Source organism: Trichoderma asperellum, chromosome 6 (assembly GCF_020647865.1).
Source record: "Trichoderma asperellum chromosome 6, complete sequence".
Lineage (NCBI taxonomy): Eukaryota > Fungi > Ascomycota > Sordariomycetes > Hypocreales > Hypocreaceae > Trichoderma > Trichoderma asperellum.
The window spans coordinates 862,268-879,486 of NC_089420.1; the positions used below are offsets into that span (position 1 = coordinate 862,268).

Below are 17,219 nucleotides of genomic sequence, written 5' to 3' on the forward strand. Positions count from 1 at the left end.
CAGCTACGAAATGCGTCTGGTGCCCCTGATCGCGGCGGCGTTTAGCGGATGAAGCTAGGCTTTTGCTCTTGTTTCTCGTAGCAACTACAGTGAAGGGCATATACTAGCAGCCTGCTCTTCTTTCGGTTGCCAAGCTGTTTGCCTGTTAGCAAACACATAATGGGGGGCTGATAGACTGTAGCACTCACTCTAACTCGGCTCTCCTCTCCCTTCGGATTCATGCAAGTGTTTTAACTGAACACGGCGAACACTGCGCCTCTTGTTTACTTTGGCTCCTGTCTACCTGGTGCTCATCTCCCTGCTTTTGATGCGACCCCGTACCGCCCTGCAGTCACCTGTGATGCTCAATGAGAGGTGGATGCCCAATCATTTGCTGCTCCCCCAGGGTCTGTCACTTTTCTCATTACTTTCCAAATGAGCTTGTCATGTTTGCTGTGTCCGATCTCAATCCAACTGGAGCGTCGCCCGCACGCCTAATGCCCCGTGATTTTGGACTTGACGGCGGCGATTGGCATGGTGGGTCGGCCGACCAAAGCTGCTGAGAGCTGGCTGTGAAGGTGGGGAACTGGTGTGGAGGGCGTTCCTGTCTCCATTCATCTCATTCAAGCGATGCCTGAGCCGAGGCCATGATCCATGCTCATCGGCAGCGATGAGTGCCGTAAAAGCCCCTTGTCAAAGGATATTAGTTGGCACGAAGCATGAACTTTGCGGATACAAAGCCATGGAAAACTTGGCGGGGAATAGTCTAGTTCGGCTTTGATTTACGATGGATATAGATATAATTTTCCGTTGGGATCGCGGTGGCTTCAGAGATTCTCGGCACTTCTCTACAGCGGCGCCGCTTAATAACAAACTCTAGGCTCTAATGATACTCTCCGTAGCCAAGCCTCTACTTCATAGATTGCGCAGTGGCGACTGTATAATGAAATGAACATGATATATCGGGTAATTGTACCCCTTTTCACAACTCCGCTTAGCCGTGCAACCAGACGCTTCTGCCAACGAGGGCAAGTTGATGCGATGAATGGGCTTCATGACATACCAACCAAGACCTTCTTCCACATAACCTCAGAGTCAGTTATAGTGGTGGCGGCACGCTTGGACGCACGTTTCTCGGTGGCAATGACAGCCACTTCGCGATAGGTCATATTGGGGGCGACGGCAGGAATCTCAGCCGTATGCACGCGGATAGCGCCCCCGGTAACAACAACATGGCAGACATAGTGGTTAGCCGGTGCTACTAACCCTCGATGATTCCGGATCTTCTCATATCAGCTCTGTAAAGATTGGCTAACGACTTGAGGAAAGCCTAGCATTACCCACCTTGCTTGCACCAACGCCGCGGCGCACAGATGCTCAATCGTATCGGGAATCGTGCTTGAAGGCTTTCCTAAAGGGAGCGCGTACATTTGCGCTATAGACAAAAGCAAAGTGCGCTCTATGCCCGTGCAAGTTGGTGTAGCCACCGTGCATGTATGCTCTTTAAAGGGAGACCAATAACGCCACCATGCTGGAGCACATCCATCATTTATCAACTTGAATGCAGACATCAGCCCATATGATTCAGATGGCATCCGTCTCAGCATTAGCTGCTCTTGAAAGCTCACTGATTGGATTTCGTCACTAAATAACACGGGAGAGGATGTAAGGGAGGAAGTTTGGCATATAGAACTACTTCGTACTCGTACTAGTAGACTTGTAAAATGTCTTGTGTGACAACATGAAATGGCCCAGGAATACTAAATTAGCGCGAAGCCTCGCCGAAAGCTCATTAATTGCATCATTGCCAACGCATAGTTATCACAAACGCCTAACAATTGCGTTCGAATCTCGCCGCTATACAGCTATCTTCACATGCTGTGTTAACTTGAGGAGCTCTGACTGCCCCTTTACCGAAATCATTTGAGCGCCTTAGTAAACACTTTACGTACCTTGGACATATACAGAGTAATGGACCACGAAAATATGAGAGGGGGTCGATAACACATGTGTCTTTCAATTACCGTTTATTCACTGATAGAAATGAGTATTATCATACAGATGACACTTTTAATCTACAGGAGACGCGCATATCCAACATTTTTTTTTTTGCATTTGGGTATACTACCCCATACTAGCATTTGGCATAAACACTTATATGCCGTGCCTCGCAAAGTGGCGCTGTTGGAAGAAAAAAAAAAAAAGAAAAAAGCTAGGATTACGAATGGTGTCTATTAATCAACTTCTCATAGGAATATTTTTTTTTTTTAAAAAAAAAAATATGCAATCTCAGACACGGAACGCTTTATTCAGGCCAAGGTCGTCCAACAAGCCGGTAAGGCCAAGGCTACACAAAGTGTGGACTGTCTCGGCTATTTCGCTAAGATGACCCAAGGCGAAAACCTGTTGGTGTGTGCGAGTCGGAACTCTACAGTGGAGTATAAGCCGTCGTTCGAATTCCTCGGCCTAACATTCACCATAACTCACTGTTCAAAGCGTGGCCTTTGCGGCAGACTTGAAGTAGAAATGGTCGAGTGCATTCAATGCTAACAAGAAAGAAATGGATCAGGTAAGGATCTGGAAAAGAAGTCGGCTTTGAATGAAAAGCTTTTCCACTGCCAAAGTCAAACGCCATTCGTAACGATTGATTGATGTTGTTCATGACCAGTTGAGCTGGTTGTGGGGTGGAGTGACGGCCAGCATTCCAATATAGAGCTACCTAATATAACGACAAGAAAATAAGGGGAAGGAAAATGAGGAGAGAGGCAAGGAAGAAGGAAAAGAAGAAGAAAGTCTGCCTAAATTGCATAAAGAGTAAATCTATCAAGAATCATTCTTATACATACTCCCCCAAAAAAAATTGGAAAGGCTTTTACCCAGTAAACGATAACTGATAGTGTGTATTTATGATTCTTAATAAATAAGCAATGTATTAGAGCAACCATTTCAGTCGTCAAGGTTACCGTCCAAATATTCATCAACAGTTTGTTACTAGGATTAATACATACCCCTTTCAAACCAGATGTCAAAAAATTACTGCTAGATGCCGTTTAGGGTAGCTTGGCACTAGTATGTTGGAAACTCTATTGCACCACAACTTTGTATACTATGTATCTCTACACAGCATATTTAAGTATCCGATGATGTCCAAGGCCATGGAGCGTTCACTTCAATATGTAAAAGGGAACGCCTTCTTTTTCACATCCAAGTTTGTTTACTGATACTGCTAGCAGCATATATATCGAGTACAGTAAGCGAGATACCAACACAAGGCTGAGCCCTTTTGGACGCTAAGAGCCGTGGCAGATGCTGTTGGATGCGTCACTTTTAGAAATGCAACCTCAAGTATGATTTATTCTCGCTCACCAAGTCCGATCAGCCCAAATGCAATCTGGCATCCTCATCCGCAGCCGTCGCAGCCCATTGTAATCTGATGCGTCTCCGCACTTTGTGTAATGCACGCAGCAGAGTAGCATTGAGCTGGCGCCCGCTATACTACCTCATATGCAAGCAATATGCATGGGACATGCAGGGTTGGCCAGCCAAAGCCCAATGAGAAGATGCAAAGCCCTGGGCAAAGCCTGTAGCCCTGGTCTCAGCTCGTGAAGGATCAGGCCCTTCGCCTTCCTTCTCTCTTCTTTCCTTCATACACTGCTCCCTCTTTCGGCTCTCGAGCTCCAACAGCAGCTTCGTTTTCGTTGCAGTGGCCCGTGATCGACTTCGGCTTCTTGGTTTCTGGACCCAGCGGCATATATCCGGGGGCCGCGAACGAGCTCTGTTGGCACTGTGATCTGGCTAACATCGATCTGAGGGCCTGTGCTTTCCTACGGCCAATTTCGCGATCGCCGCTCTCAAATCCCCAGACCCCGCTGCCTGGTGCTTGCAGATTGCGTGATTGGCGTTGCTCTGGATCCCTCGCTCTCTCCTCTTCTCCTGGCGCTGCGTGCGCACATTAAACGATTCTACGCCACTATTGCTGCAACGGCCATGGGGAGTCCTACAGGGAGTAAGAGATCCAGCCGAAGCGACTCCGCCGGTGCTGCTCCCAGGTCAAGCCCTGTCAACAAATCAAGCCCTGCGGGACACTCAGGTGAGCTTCTGTTGTGGTTTAGCCGCGGCGTCTATGCGTCCTTTTTAATTGACGTTGTGAAACCTTTGCGTGGATGCCTCTTATCGTATTCGTAATGTGGTTGGCAAGTGATTGACAAAGGGCCTGTTAGACAATCAGAGGCACCTGGATGAGGAACTTGCGGCTGAGGATCTGGGCCTCTTACACGGAGATGCCGTCATCGAGCCCGGTGGCAGCGACGAGGACGGCGAGTTCTCGCCCAGTGAATTCGACGCCGAATCCCTCAGCAACTTTTCGGATTCCACCTCGCTGAATTCCAGCATCCTCCAGCATAGTTTTGTTAATGGCCGACGGTACCATCGCTATCGTCATGGAAGGTATCCAATCCCTAATGACGATACCGAGCAGAATCGGGAGGATATGCTGCATACTATGATGATGGAGGCGACAGACGGCAAGCTATACTACGCTCCCATTGGAACTCACCCTCAGAAGATTATCGACTTGGGCACTGGCACGGGCTTATGGGCTATCGAAAGTAAGTTCAACTGGAATATACGTCGCGGTCAGCTCTTGGCTACATCGTCGCGGGTCTGAGGAACGGCTTCACGAGTTGGAACAAGTAGTGACATGAGATGGTAGTGGGCGATAGGTTTCCCAGCGCCGAAGTTTTAGGAATCGATCTGAGCCCCATCCAACCCTCTTGGGTTCCTCAAAACGTCACATTTATCATCGATGATGTCGAGGCCGAATGGCTCAACGGCGACAACTGGGATTTTGTCCACCTGCGCAACATGATACCCGTTATGAAATCACCGGTTGATCTTCTGAGGCAAGCATACGAGTAAGCATTGGCCTTCTACGACTGTAGTTTGAGTCCAAAAGGTAGACACATGTTGCCGTGACTGATGCCGACTATCTTAGCCATATGAAGCCTGGTGGTTGGATCGAGCTACAAGACGTAGACGGAGATGTTCATTCTGACGATGACACAGTCCCGGATGACTGGCCGCTTAAGCGATTTACCGAGATTTTGCTCGAGGGATTCGCAAAGTTTGGCACGAATGCTCATGCGGCTGTTTTCGGGGGGCAGTACTTGGAAGAGGCAGGCTTCGTTAATATCCAGCACAATTATATCAAGCTGCCATACGGCACATGGCCTAAAGACAAGTGAGTTGCAACATTCTTTTTAACCCCCTACACTTTTATAATCTATTCATAAGCTTTGTTTTTAAAAAAACACCCATTTTGCTCTCTTATAGGGTTATGCGTCTGGTTGGCATGTACTATCGCACCGCCTGCGAAGAATTCTTCCCCGCCGTCGGTGCCATCCATTTCCCCTTACTCGGATGGGAGAAGAACGAAATGGAAGTCTTCTTCATGCAGTGTCGCCAAGCTATGCGAGATCCCAAAGTCCACGCGTACGGCAAGATGCACTTTTGGAGTGGTCAAAAGCCTCTTGATGCGCTATGAATCAACTCGATTCGACTCGACTCGATTCAACTGGCTCAGATCGATTCAGCTCGATAGTATATTGCGATAGATTGACAGCTCAAACTACACGGATACCCATAGAAGTTATAGAGAAGCGATTTCATATGAGAGGGTGTGTTGTGTTGTCTGGGTATAATCCAAATTGGGCCTTTGCATTAAGCTTGTGCGAGGAAGATTGGTATTGAGAGAGTTCACGGTTTGCATCACAGTATATATTTAACATGTCGCGGCGAAAGTCTATGCACTAGATAACCTTTTATCTCGCAGGCCCATACTCCATATGCACATAACTATACAATATGATTTAATGCAAAATTAATTAAGACGCCATCTTGAAACAGACGCCAACTCCCTCCTGCTCTATTTTCATGGGGATATAGCTCTCATATACATGTAATCGAATAGCATAACACTTTACCGCCGTCCCTTTTTATTCTTCTTCCCACTTGATCTATCCTCCTCGTCTCCACCGACAGCCATCTTTCTCTTCTTTCTGCCCTCCTCCAACAACTTCTTCATTCCCTCAGTAGCCTTGAACTTCGGATTGGAAGGATCAATAGCAAACTCGTGGCTATCAAACACAGCCTTGAAACGATCGTCCTTGACGTCCATCTTGAAGTCTTCCTGCAGGCCCACTTCGGCCTTGGTCTTCTTCTGATACTTCTTCTTCTTGCCCTTTTGCTTCTCCGCGCGTAGAATCTCATTCATATCGAAGTGATCGAGATGATCCACCTGGTTTTCCTGTGCGTCTTCAGCCATGACCTTGGTGAGGTGGGCTTTTTCTTCGGCGTCGCGGGCTTCGGCAGCTTCACGAGCCTTGCGCTTCTTCAAGCGCTCTTCCTTGCGGATAGAGGCCTTGGACGGAGGGGCGGGATCGTCAGTGGTGAAGAAGGGGTCGTTGAAGCCAAGATCTTCACCGTCATCCTCGTCATCGCCTTGAGCAATTTGGATGCCACCATCATCGTCGTCCTCGTCATCCTCATCAAGAGCCTCACGCTTAGCCTTGGCAGCTTGTCGCTTCTTCTCTTTCCTCTCCCGCTCTTTGCGGGCGTACTTCTCAATTGTTGTTTCTTCTCTGTCATCCTTTTTGGACTTCTCGCCTGATAGAGCTGGTGTGAAAGTAACCTCCATTTCGCCAACGGGCCCGTCATTGGACTTTTTGGACTCCGGCTCGGGTGCGAGCCCCAGAGCCTCGCGCATCTTTTGTCGAGCGAGCTCCTTTTTGGTCAGCTTGGGCTCACCATCAGCGGGCTCGGTGATGCCGTCCACTTCATCTTCATCCTCCTCGCTGTCGCTGTCTCCGGCGAGATAAGCTTTCAAATCTTGCTCATCAATCTCCGCTCGGCTTCCTTTAAACGCTCTCTTGATGGATTCTTTGCGGTTCATGTCCTCGGGGCGCGTGTCCCAAGTGAGTTTCACCTTTGAGCTTTGCAACGCATTGGTGACAAACTCAATGGGCTTGTACGATTCGGGGACCTTGTCGCACTGATCTCTGGGTTCGTCGTCGAAGGTGACGTCGTCCGGAACAAATCGTAGGTCGATGAAGTTAGAGGAAGATTGATACTCAGTTCCGTCAGTTGCCTCGTAGATGGCTTGTGCAACACTTTTACTTGAGCAAGTCATGACAGCATAGTAGTAGCGTAACCTGTCAAGCTGATATGCTCTCAAAGCATCGCTGTCAAAATCTTGATCGTCACCCTCTTGGAGCAGCTGCTTCTTGATTGCAGCCTCTTCGGCCTCACTGTCAGACGCGCTCTCGTCCTCTTCTTCTTCCTTCTTCTTTCCCTTCTTGAAAAGTTCTCTAGCCGGTCCCTCGAGCTCTTCTCTCTGCATGCGCTCCTTTCCGAATTCACTTGGGTATACGGACACGTTCAGGACCTTGCCGCTCTCGTTGGCTGGGATGAAGCTGGTGAACAAAGCCATCAGGTCTGTTGACTTGACATGGTCCCAATCGAGGTTGACAATGGCTATCCGATTTGTGACATCGCCGGTTTCGATTTCTTCTCGTTCCAATCTATGCATATCACCACCGGTAGCTAGGTCCAACACTTCTTCATCGGAGTCTTCATCAGAGTCTGAATCTTCTTCAGAAGATGAAAAACCTCCCTCTCGAGCAGGGTCATATCGTCGAGGTCTCACGCCCGCAGCCTGTAGCTCTCTTTGCACGACTTCATCATCTTCAACTTCAACGTCATCTTCCTCTTCCTCCTCCTCTTCGCTATCATCTTCTTCATCTTCATCGTCCTTCTTTAGCTTGTCGGCCGCTTCTTCGTCAGAGCTGCCTTTCTCCTCCTCCTTCTCCTCATCATCATCCAGCTGGTAAAGCCTCTGCAGGGCTTTCTTCTTGGCGTCTGATTTAATCTTTCGTCCGTATTTGTCTACTCGCGCAGTGGCCGTAAAGTCATTGTCCTTGAGCATGCCCGCAAATCGTTTGTCGACGGTCGTCTTCATGTGCTTTCTCGACGGCAGCCGGAATCGAGGATCAGTCTGAAAGCTGGCAAATCGCTCGTCAGCGATGGGCGCCTGAGGAGCTGCGCCTCCATTCTTCTTTTTGTCTTTTCGCTTGTCCATTTTGGCGGTGTTGACGCTCTGTGTTAGAAACTGCTTCTCCGAGCCGCAGCTATGGTGTTGGTGATGCTTGTCGCAACTTTTTCTGGAATTGAAACTTTTTGGCAGGGATGCTGTTATCAGCTTATCGGCATTGAGACCAATCAAATCGCGTCGAGCCCAATTGGTTTTACTGGAGAAAGGTGGGGCGTATGGGCTGGGCTTTTCCCAAAGAATCAGTCACTGGGCGTTGGACACTTTTCCTTCAAAAAAGGAAGCAAACACGGCGCAAAGTACATGTAATACCAACTGAGATGTTTTCCTTTTCTTTTGGCAGCTATATGTTATCAATTTGGAAGATCCTCAATTGAATGTTGTCTGATATTGTCGTCATTATGTAGTTCATAAGGCAAACATTCATCAACAACACCCACGAACACTGTGCTCATTAAGGATTCTTGGACATCTGAGCGGCTCGCTTCGTCAGATGCTGCAACTAACTGTGTCAGGACCATATCTCAGTTCGCCACGACTGACTCGTTCTCGATGCTGAGCATCACCAAAGCAGAAGCAAAAAGCACTTCAACTTGGATTTTCGGAACTCCTGCTAAAGTAGAAACAAAAGGATGGATTTCAGAACTGCTTTCACGAAAAGCCGCGGATTTAAGCGGCGGAAACTACATGCACTTGCGCTAACAACTTAGACGTTTAAGCGAATTTTCTATGGCGCGCCGCTAACTGCGCATAAACTCGATGCCAAGAGTGTAAACAATCCTTTCGGCCTCTATAAAATAAACATAACAGTAAAAATGAAATAAGCTTTTCCCCATATTTGTCTTTGTCAGGCAATAGTACGTATCACTACTGTTTAGATGCTTAAACATAACCAGACTTCATCTCCATATCCACATTGTTGCAAGAAAAAGGCAAGTGCAAGAGCTACATATAAACAGCGTTAGACGAGACAAACAGAATAAGTGAGATGTACTTTGTCTACTGTAGAATTGAAACAAATGTTTTTTCGGTCAACATGACATGTCTGTTGTAGCATTCTAGAGACAAACCCCTGCAGATAAAAACCCCGGCAAGAGCCCCAAAAACATGCCAAGGACTACGTAATACATCCCTGCTCAGGGTGCTAAAATCTCCTAGGATTGACTTTGCGAACAAGAGATTCGGATCGAGCCCTTTTTGGCATTGATGTATACGCATGCAAATTCTCTTCTACCTTAGCTGATGGGACCAACGAAGGCATTGTTTATTGGTCCGTTCACCAAATCCATTTTCTAATTGGCGGGAGTCGGCAAAATCACTCGCCCTGTTGTTTCAGTCCACGGAAAAACATCGTCAAAGTAAGCTAAGCCTACATATGCCACGATAGCCTCCGCAACTATAGCCATCTGAAACACCACAGCCTCATATGCCAGGTCTAATAGGGTCCAAGTGCATGAAAATGTAGTGTATGAATGAAGTTTTTTTAGTAATACAGATATAGGTCAACAGAGAAATTTCTCTCCATGGTCTCGATGGGGCCGTAGTAAGAGTATGGGGAACGGCAGCAGTTTAACACAAAGCTAAAACTAACCAATCTCAACTGCTTTATGTGATCAAAATTAAATAATAGCACTCAAGGTTAAAGAAAAATATAACGGACTAGTATAAGTTTAGCAGCAAAACATGCTGAGTGCAAAGGCTCCCATTCCCCGTCAACTTGAGGTCGTGTCTAGCCGAGGATGTTGAATCAGGTCATCGCCAGAAGTGCCCCTTTTGAAAATTCCAATCCCTTGAAAGAGGGGGAAAAAATTCTGAAGCTATGCTGGCATTGGTTGGACGGTTTTTTTGAAGTCTCGTATTAACTAGCGCCAATGCAGCGCATCCTATCCCATATTACCAATGCCTGTTGGGAGGAGCGTATTGTACGCGTCATCATCGTGAAGAAATTGTAAGCTAAAAATAGTATAGCTGTAGAACTGAACAGCCTCGTGCGGTTGAATATGACAACTCGGTGATCACGGAGTAAGTAGCTCTGTTGTTTTGTTGATGTTTTTATCTTTTAAAAAATTATCTGCATTTGTTATTTATTTGGTACTTATACACGATTAACATACTACTTGCTACTACTATGCTAGTCTCTTTCCGACGAGTTGCAGTTGTGACGTATGCCGTTATTGTCTTCATTGCTCTTACAACATACGGGATTTTCTGGAGAAAGCATGGTGCTATTCCCATTAGTTTTCTAAATATTTTCGGCAACCCAACCTTCAACAGTGACTCTCCAGATACGAAATTGCCCTCGACAACGAACTCTCCAGTAACCAAATTGCCCTCAACAACAAACTCTCCAGATATCAAATTACCCTCGACAACAGAGCAGATGGCCTCCCGATTTGCCTACGCACAATATGCTACAAGCTTGGATTATTTATGCAACACCGTGGGTATACCTTGCGTTAGGGCACAAATACGGTGCCAAGAACTAAACATTGTGTCAATAGGTAATCAACTTTAACCGCCTGAAAAATTTGGGTGTTCAATATGACATGGTTCTAATCTATCCAAAAACTTGGGATGATGAGGTAGGATATTCCCAGCGAATTGTAAAATTTGACTGTTAACTAGTTATTCCCTTAGAAGACAAAAGCTCGAGAAGCAAAGGCTATTCGAAACCTTCGATCCAGCCATCTCGATATCGTTCTCCGCCCCTTCAATGTTCTCTCTACAGAAAAGGGCGACTCGACTTGGCGCGATAGTCTGACTAAATTCCACGCCTTCGCCCTGACTGATTATACAAGAGTCCTAGCATTTGATTCAGATTCGCTCGTTCTCAACAATATGGACTCTCTCTTCCTTGCCCCTGATTCGCCTGTGGCTTTGCCACGCGCGTATTGGCTTACAGAACGGAATAACGGGACTGTAACGCAGATCCTGGGATCACACCTCATGCTGATCGAGCCCAATACTCACTTATACGAGAAGATTGTTAATGAGGCTACGCAAAGTGGCGAGTTCGATATGGAAGTAATGAACGAGCTTTTTAAAGACTCGGCCATGATACTCCCCCACAGACGCATAGCACTCCTAACAGGCGAGTTCCGAGCAAAAGATCACCGGAAATACCTCGCGCCTGACGAGGAGGAAGAATGGAACCCAGTTAATGAACTAAATATGGCATTTCTCGTGCACTTTAGCGACTGGCCACTACCAAAGCCATGGAAATCTCACTCCGAGGCGCAATGGGAGGCGGCGTTGCCTGAGTGTTTAGACAATGACAAAGAGATGCCAGATCTACCACGATGTGCTGACCGGATGGTATGGACGGGAATATATTCAGACTACGACCGCGATAAAGCGGCATATTGTCAGATTCTCGGCATATAGGAGACACTAGTCGAACGAAGTGACGCAAAGCATGGCCTTCTATCCCCTGAAGTAATTGGATAAAAAATTGCATTTCTTGACTAATATCTACAATGGCTAAGTGTATATTAATAGTATAACTAATTCCAATCTCTTCATGTATATTTCACATGTAGTATTTAGAATACATGATCATCAGTTAACAGCTTGAATAGACTCGCCGCTATAGCAATCTTTAGCCAAAAAAGGCATTGTCTATTTTTAGCCTCGTGTATAGTAAGGCTGCTGAGTTATTCTCCGCTTAAGCCGTTTAAGGCCGCTAATGTAATCAACCAGCAACAAATGTGTCTTATTTTTCCCGCGTGATTTAGGCAAGGCAAAAGGACGTGAATATTCACATCTCATTATAACAATACTAAATCTATACAGACGCCATGGGTTCTTGGGACTGCTATTGTGCCATATGTGGGGGACCGTTTTGCACATTGTCTGTGGCGCAAAAGCCACGCAGCCAGCGATTCTTTCGCCGCCACGGTCTTAGCCAACCGCAGTCGTCCAGCTCAGCGCACGCCAATCAGTCCACAGAAGATGATCGCGGAGATGCAACAGCTGAGACTGGCAATAATGGGGCGGCTGATGCAGCATCTATAGAAAAGATAACAGCGGAAGATGAACTGGAAGATGGCTCATACGACCCTGATGTTATATCTTCAAGAAAGACAGCCTGGTTGGAAGATCTTCATATCCTAATGAAGGGTGAAGACGAAGAGACAGGAGAAGAAGTGTAAGAAGAAGTGATATTGCTTGCTTTAATCCCAAAACTTGCAGAAAGTCTGACCTTTGCAGTGGGTGTGTTTCAGGCGTTGGCAGATATTACGATTCCGCTCAGGTTGACGTCGATAAAGGTGACGATCCCAACTTTGACCCACAAGCTGAGATAGTCGCCTACGACGGCAGCTTTCCGTTTCACTGGCCCTGTTTTGAGATTCTCGGGACGGTTCTCGAAGGCAAAGCTGGAATCAATGGCTTGAACAAATTGAAGTTGTACACCACTATGCGGGCCGCCCATCCCATGTTCGCCAGTCGCCTAAACAAGCTCGATTATGGTAACCCCGGCCCAGCTTGTGATCAGTGGTGGTTTTCTGAAGCGGGGAAAGAATTTGTCGTTATCCACCCAACAGCTACATTGAAGAAAACCACTGCACTGATTCGAGACAGATGGATGAAGTGTACTCAAGTGGTCAGCCCTTCTGATCGCTTGCGTCGTGCCGGCGCAGATATTTTTCAGAGACTGCCGTTGGAGTTATTGGCCAAGACCTGCAACATGTTGACTCCAGAGTCTCTATTTCAATTGGCCTTGGCATCACCAACTATTGATGCTTTGGTGGAAGACAAGCCGTTCTGGAAACAATATCTCCCAATCCATATGCCCTGGAGCTTTGAGTTACTATCACTTTTTGATGATGAGTCGCAAACCTTTTTCCACAATGTCGACTACAAGTCTCTCGTCCGGTGGGTGGACCAAGAGACAACCCCGCGTCTGTGGATGCGCGGCCCGTTTATGAGCATTGCCAATCGTCGGCGCATCTGGCACGTCTGCGAACAAATGGAACCGGTCTACTCAGGGCGCCTTAGAAGGTTTCCATTATCGGAAGAAGAGCGGAGACGATCAGAACTCATGATGGCGCGAATGGGCTTGCCTCCAAGGCAATTACAGAACAGCTGAAGATGCATTTAGCAAGACGTTTTGAAGGGGATAGGCGGACTGATGCGCAGCAGCTAAATGATCCGAAATAACATCAAATATATGGTATTCTACTAGAACCCTAAGAGCTATAACAATAAGGTTCTGCTTAGGAGTATTTTGTTCAAGCTCTATGTAATAAATAAATCTGTTATGGTCCTGCTCAAAGCTGGTAAATTTCCAACGAAAAGCTTTCTCGGTGATATTTCCACCAAGACGGTGCTTTATGCATGCTTCGAAGGGAATGCGTCTTATTACGGACACCTTTCGATAATTGTTCATCAGCATCGTTATTAATACGTAATACTTCTTTTTACTTCTCTATAACATAATCAAATGGGGTATATATGGCCGTTGATCCGCTGAACATTAATAAGAGGAATGGTATGAAGTAAGGCCAAGTAAGGGGGCGGGTAATGCTGCTCGTTGGACCGTCTCACAGACCACCGTGCGTAGTTTACTATGAGCACTTTAATACCACATCTTGCATCTATTACACAGTATGTAGTTTTGAGTCGCACAGCCACTTCAACAGCGGTCAGCTATCTTGGTAAGACAGAGCGTTCCGAATGCTTATACTAGCAGCTGTGTGTTTGTCAGTACTTCCCTAAAGAAGCAGTTTCAGCCAGTAGGATTCAAGACATCGGGCTGCGCTTGGCTGACTTGTACGCCTGCCCCGCATAATCCTATCAGTAAAAACTACAATTAGACTAAAGAAAAAGAGAAGAAAAAAAACGGCTACGGAGTAGTAAATTCACAAATCAATGTGTGTTGACTATAGCAACCTTAAACGCTGGTCTGGAAAGCTGGCGCTACGTGGCCAAATCGCAAGACACCTTGGAGGATTGTTTTCCTCGGAAAGAAATGCCTTGTGGAAAGGCATTAGCTAATACAGTGGGATTAATGTATGACATGACGGAACTGAGATTCCTATGCATCCTTCCATGGACGGCTACATGTCTTGAAAATCCAGTGCATCTCCGAAACTCGAGTTGGAATTCTATATTAGCTTAGACCTGTAGGATTAAATGGAGCGATGACCCGATGATCAGAGTCTCATTCATCCACAAAAAAAAGTATGCTATGCAGATCAGAATCCTTAAGGATTAGGATTTGAGATCCGCCGTTTCGTGCGATGCTTGTATTTTGATAGGCCGATAAAAATCTTGGTCGAAACTTGTAAAAAATTGAACTATTTAAAGCAGCCAGTTCCCCAAGGAAGATGCGAGAATCATTAATTCAGACTGCAGTCCATTCTCACTTTCTTCATACTCCAGCATCATTTCTCTGTTCTCATCAGATTGATCAAGATATTCACTATGGTTCGATACTCAGTCATCCCTCTTGCGATTCTCGCCACCCTTTCCTCTTTCGCTGCTGCGAATAATTGCAAGACCAACCTCAACTACTGCGGAGCTACACTCCTACGAGTTGGTGGGTATCTTTAAAAATGCACAATCGCAAAGCTATGATTTGTTAACCAGAAGATAGGAAACTATAATGAGCAAATTTTGGAGGCACTTAGAGCCAGCGGCCAGCCAACAGACGGAGCGCATATTGAAAGGTCGCTGTTTTTTTGCGCCGGAGGTCCCAACGGAGAGATTAACTTCCTTCAATTTTGCGGCAGCAGGTGTGTCGATGGCGGTGCGAACCATAACGACTATTGCTATTGATAAGACTTGGTTATAAAGTCTGTCTCTTGGCGCCTACTCAAATGCAATCACTTGTTCAACTACAGGACTGTTTCTAGTTTTTAGATGCATTAGTGGTATTAAAGCAATCAGATCAAAGATCATTTATAATCTCTCTATACACTTCAAATGGAATGACACTGGCGATGGTCTGCAGGTTATATGATTGTATATGGCCTCTAAATCTAACCTAGGCTCTTTGAACTGAGACGCTACCTAGCTCAGCAGGCAGAACCTTTGGAAGTCGTTTTGACCGCAACGAGCTGCCCACCAATGACTATATTTCCATTCACTGGTGTTTCCATCCCACCCGCAGTGACCACATAAAGAATACTCTTATCATGCGGCCCTCGTCCAAAAGCACAGGATGTTGGCTCTGCAATGGCAGTGGAATTGAGGTTCCCAGCAATGGCAACATGACTTTTACCATCGGCTGAAATCATCTCAATGGTGTTTGCACCTCCTGTAACCACAAATGCGTTGCCGTCGCAGTCAAAAGTAAAATCGTCGAACTGGTGCAGTGGTCCCTTACTATGCCCCAGTGTTGTGACAGGCCCTGCCGGCGTTCCGTCCCTGTTGATAGGTACCTTATTGAAAGTGCCGCTTCCAAAATTTGTAAAGTAGGCCGAACTACCCCGTACATGAACACCATCTACACCAGAAGCTGAAAATGGAGGCGATGGGTAAAGCGCCGTCAACGTATTGTTAATAACGACCTCATAATTACCGGTCTCAATATCTAACCTCCAGATGACGCCACCGTTAACATCGCTCATGAGGAGTGTTTGGTCGGACTCGGACAGCACTGTTAAGCCGTTGAGAAACTGAGCCGGTTTGACATGTGCAATTTTCTTCACCACAGGCGGCGACGAGAGTTGTGCTTGGCCATTTTTGGTTGAAATTTCGACACCGCGCAAGTCAACGCTCCAAACATTCCAAGTACCAGCGACTTGAACAGTGGTTGTGAATGAAGTATTGCCAGAGATAACAGCAAATACATCTGGTTGGTACTCTGCAATGCCCGCCAAGCCAAGAGATTGGTCAAACTCGTGAACAATGAGAGGTTTGCTCGGACCAGTCGCTGAGGGATCGAAGAGGAAGAGTTGTGGTGTGCTTAGGCCTGTAATGAGAATTTGGCCATTGCTTCGGACTGCTAGATTCTCAATGTACGATGGCTTGGGGAACTCATAGAGAGTGCGAACTGAGTCATGCGATGGCGTTGCAGCTAAGGAAGCGCTACAGAAAGCAAGTAGAGAGATTGTGGACCGTAGAGCCATTGTATCAACAAAAAGAAAATATAAAAAATATAAAAGGTTAATATAGAAGACTCGCGATTATTGCTGCTGCTGTTGTCTCAAAGACCAATAGAGTGCCAGGCATTTTTATAATTCAACATCTTGGTAGTTGGGGTATATTCAATCTACCCCAAGCGTGTTCATGGAGTAAATTGGGGTTAAAATCTTGACCTGTAGATACTAATCATGAGAAGAAAAATCCACTAGGATTAGCTAGGGGATCTTCTTGGAAGAAAGGTCTTGAATGAGAAAGGGGCAGTAAAAATTGTGCGTTTATTTCTGCCATTTCGTGTGCCTTTCCCGGCGGCGGTAAGTTTCGGCTTTCCATTCGCGCCTCATCGGGGCAATCTTGTTCTGAGAGAAAGGGTGTAATGCTATTGGTCCAGGTGTCTTCTATTGAACGGCGTGCCATACGTTCCCTTTTTCCCATTGAAACATAATTGCTTAATAAGTATGCAACTATGCAGCGTTTTTGTAGCTACGCTTATGGGTATTGCGAATTTTTCTTTCGCTCTTAACCCATAGATCAGTTACTGAGTTGTATGAATGACGATTATATAACTAGGAGATCTTAGTTGATGATGCGTGCACAGCGATGCAGTGGGTCAAGCCAGCGTTCAGTGTTAGCTAAATCAGTATAAGCGCATGGCTCACAGCCCAAATACTTCCCGCGATGTAACATTGACAAGGCGTTAACTCGTTTCTATGATTTAATGTCCGAATGGTCCTACTAGAGAATTACATATAATGCCGACAGCAGAAAGACTCAAGCTGGCGTGTATGGGCTGTTTGGCCATAATAAAAAGAAAAGGGGGTGAGGCATATAAAAGAACCGCGAAATACCTTTAACTGTTAATTGAATGTTCCAAAACTCGAAATTGATCGAATATAATTTTCCAATCAATAGATTTTAAGTCTGTGAATAATTGAACTTCATTGGAAACTGCATTCCGAGAGTATCGCCGTATTCCCTGGTCGTGCTTGAATCACGATTAATTCTTTGGAGGTATACATAATTCATCAAGCTCTTACCAGGCAACACT

The 17,219-nt window shown here is 46.2% G+C and overlaps 7 protein-coding genes across 8 annotated transcripts; 4 read left to right on the plus strand and 3 right to left on the minus strand.

Moving 5' to 3' along the window:
- Positions 1 to 243: 243 nt before the first annotated feature.
- Positions 244 to 1,409, minus strand: TrAFT101_009745 (uncharacterized protein; the record flags this gene model as incomplete). The annotated part of the gene is made up of 4 exons (XM_066128748.1): positions 244 to 668; positions 1,043 to 1,132; positions 1,246 to 1,262; positions 1,324 to 1,409. The coding sequence occupies 4 exons, from the start codon at positions 1,407 to 1,409 to the stop codon at positions 445 to 447; spliced, it is 417 nt and encodes a 138-aa protein (XP_065984869.1). The 3' UTR covers positions 244 to 444.
- A 2,204-nt stretch (positions 1,410 to 3,613) lies between these two features.
- On the plus strand, positions 3,614 to 6,080 carry TrAFT101_009746 (uncharacterized protein). 2 transcript variants are annotated; one of them, XM_024908078.2, is made up of 5 exons: positions 3,614 to 4,069; positions 4,200 to 4,586; positions 4,691 to 4,892; positions 4,973 to 5,218; positions 5,311 to 6,080. In XM_024908078.2, exons 1-5 carry the CDS (start codon positions 3,967 to 3,969, stop codon positions 5,519 to 5,521), a joined length of 1,149 nt encoding a protein of 382 aa, XP_024761322.1. In that variant the 5' UTR covers positions 3,614 to 3,966; the 3' UTR covers positions 5,522 to 6,080. The 2 variants fall into 2 exon arrangements, with proteins under 2 accessions (XP_024761322.1, XP_065984870.1); XM_066128749.1 differs by having other exon boundaries at positions 4,973 to 6,080.
- TrAFT101_009747 (uncharacterized protein) lies at positions 5,664 to 8,219 on the minus strand. Its single transcript, XM_024908077.2, has one exon. It carries the CDS (start codon positions 8,111 to 8,113, stop codon positions 5,957 to 5,959), a length of 2,157 nt encoding a protein of 718 aa, XP_024761321.1. The 5' UTR covers positions 8,114 to 8,219; the 3' UTR covers positions 5,664 to 5,956.
- Positions 8,220 to 10,211: 1,992 nt separating this feature from the next.
- On the plus strand, positions 10,212 to 11,467 carry TrAFT101_009748 (uncharacterized protein; the record flags this gene model as incomplete). The annotated part of the gene is made up of 3 exons (XM_024903860.1): positions 10,212 to 10,523; positions 10,585 to 10,665; positions 10,721 to 11,467. The coding sequence occupies 3 exons, from the start codon at positions 10,212 to 10,214 to the stop codon at positions 11,465 to 11,467; spliced, it is 1,140 nt and encodes a 379-aa protein (XP_024761320.1).
- Positions 11,468 to 11,828: 361 nt separating this feature from the next.
- Positions 11,829 to 13,353, plus strand: TrAFT101_009749 (uncharacterized protein). Its single transcript, XM_024905206.2, has 2 exons — positions 11,829 to 12,230; positions 12,293 to 13,353. The coding sequence occupies exons 1-2, from the start codon at positions 11,881 to 11,883 to the stop codon at positions 13,170 to 13,172; spliced, it is 1,230 nt and encodes a 409-aa protein (XP_024761319.1). The 5' UTR covers positions 11,829 to 11,880; the 3' UTR covers positions 13,173 to 13,353.
- A 1,054-nt stretch (positions 13,354 to 14,407) lies between these two features.
- On the plus strand, positions 14,408 to 15,155 carry TrAFT101_009750 (uncharacterized protein). The gene is made up of 2 exons (XM_024909773.2): positions 14,408 to 14,624; positions 14,682 to 15,155. Exons 1-2 carry the CDS (start codon positions 14,510 to 14,512, stop codon positions 14,861 to 14,863), a joined length of 297 nt encoding a protein of 98 aa, XP_024761318.1. The 5' UTR covers positions 14,408 to 14,509; the 3' UTR covers positions 14,864 to 15,155.
- On the minus strand, positions 15,103 to 16,158 carry TrAFT101_009751 (uncharacterized protein; the record flags this gene model as incomplete). The annotated part of the gene is made up of 1 exon (XM_024900109.1): positions 15,103 to 16,158. The coding sequence occupies one exon, from the start codon at positions 16,156 to 16,158 to the stop codon at positions 15,103 to 15,105; it is 1,056 nt and encodes a 351-aa protein (XP_024761317.1).
- Between the last annotated feature and the right edge of the window lie 1,061 nt (positions 16,159 to 17,219).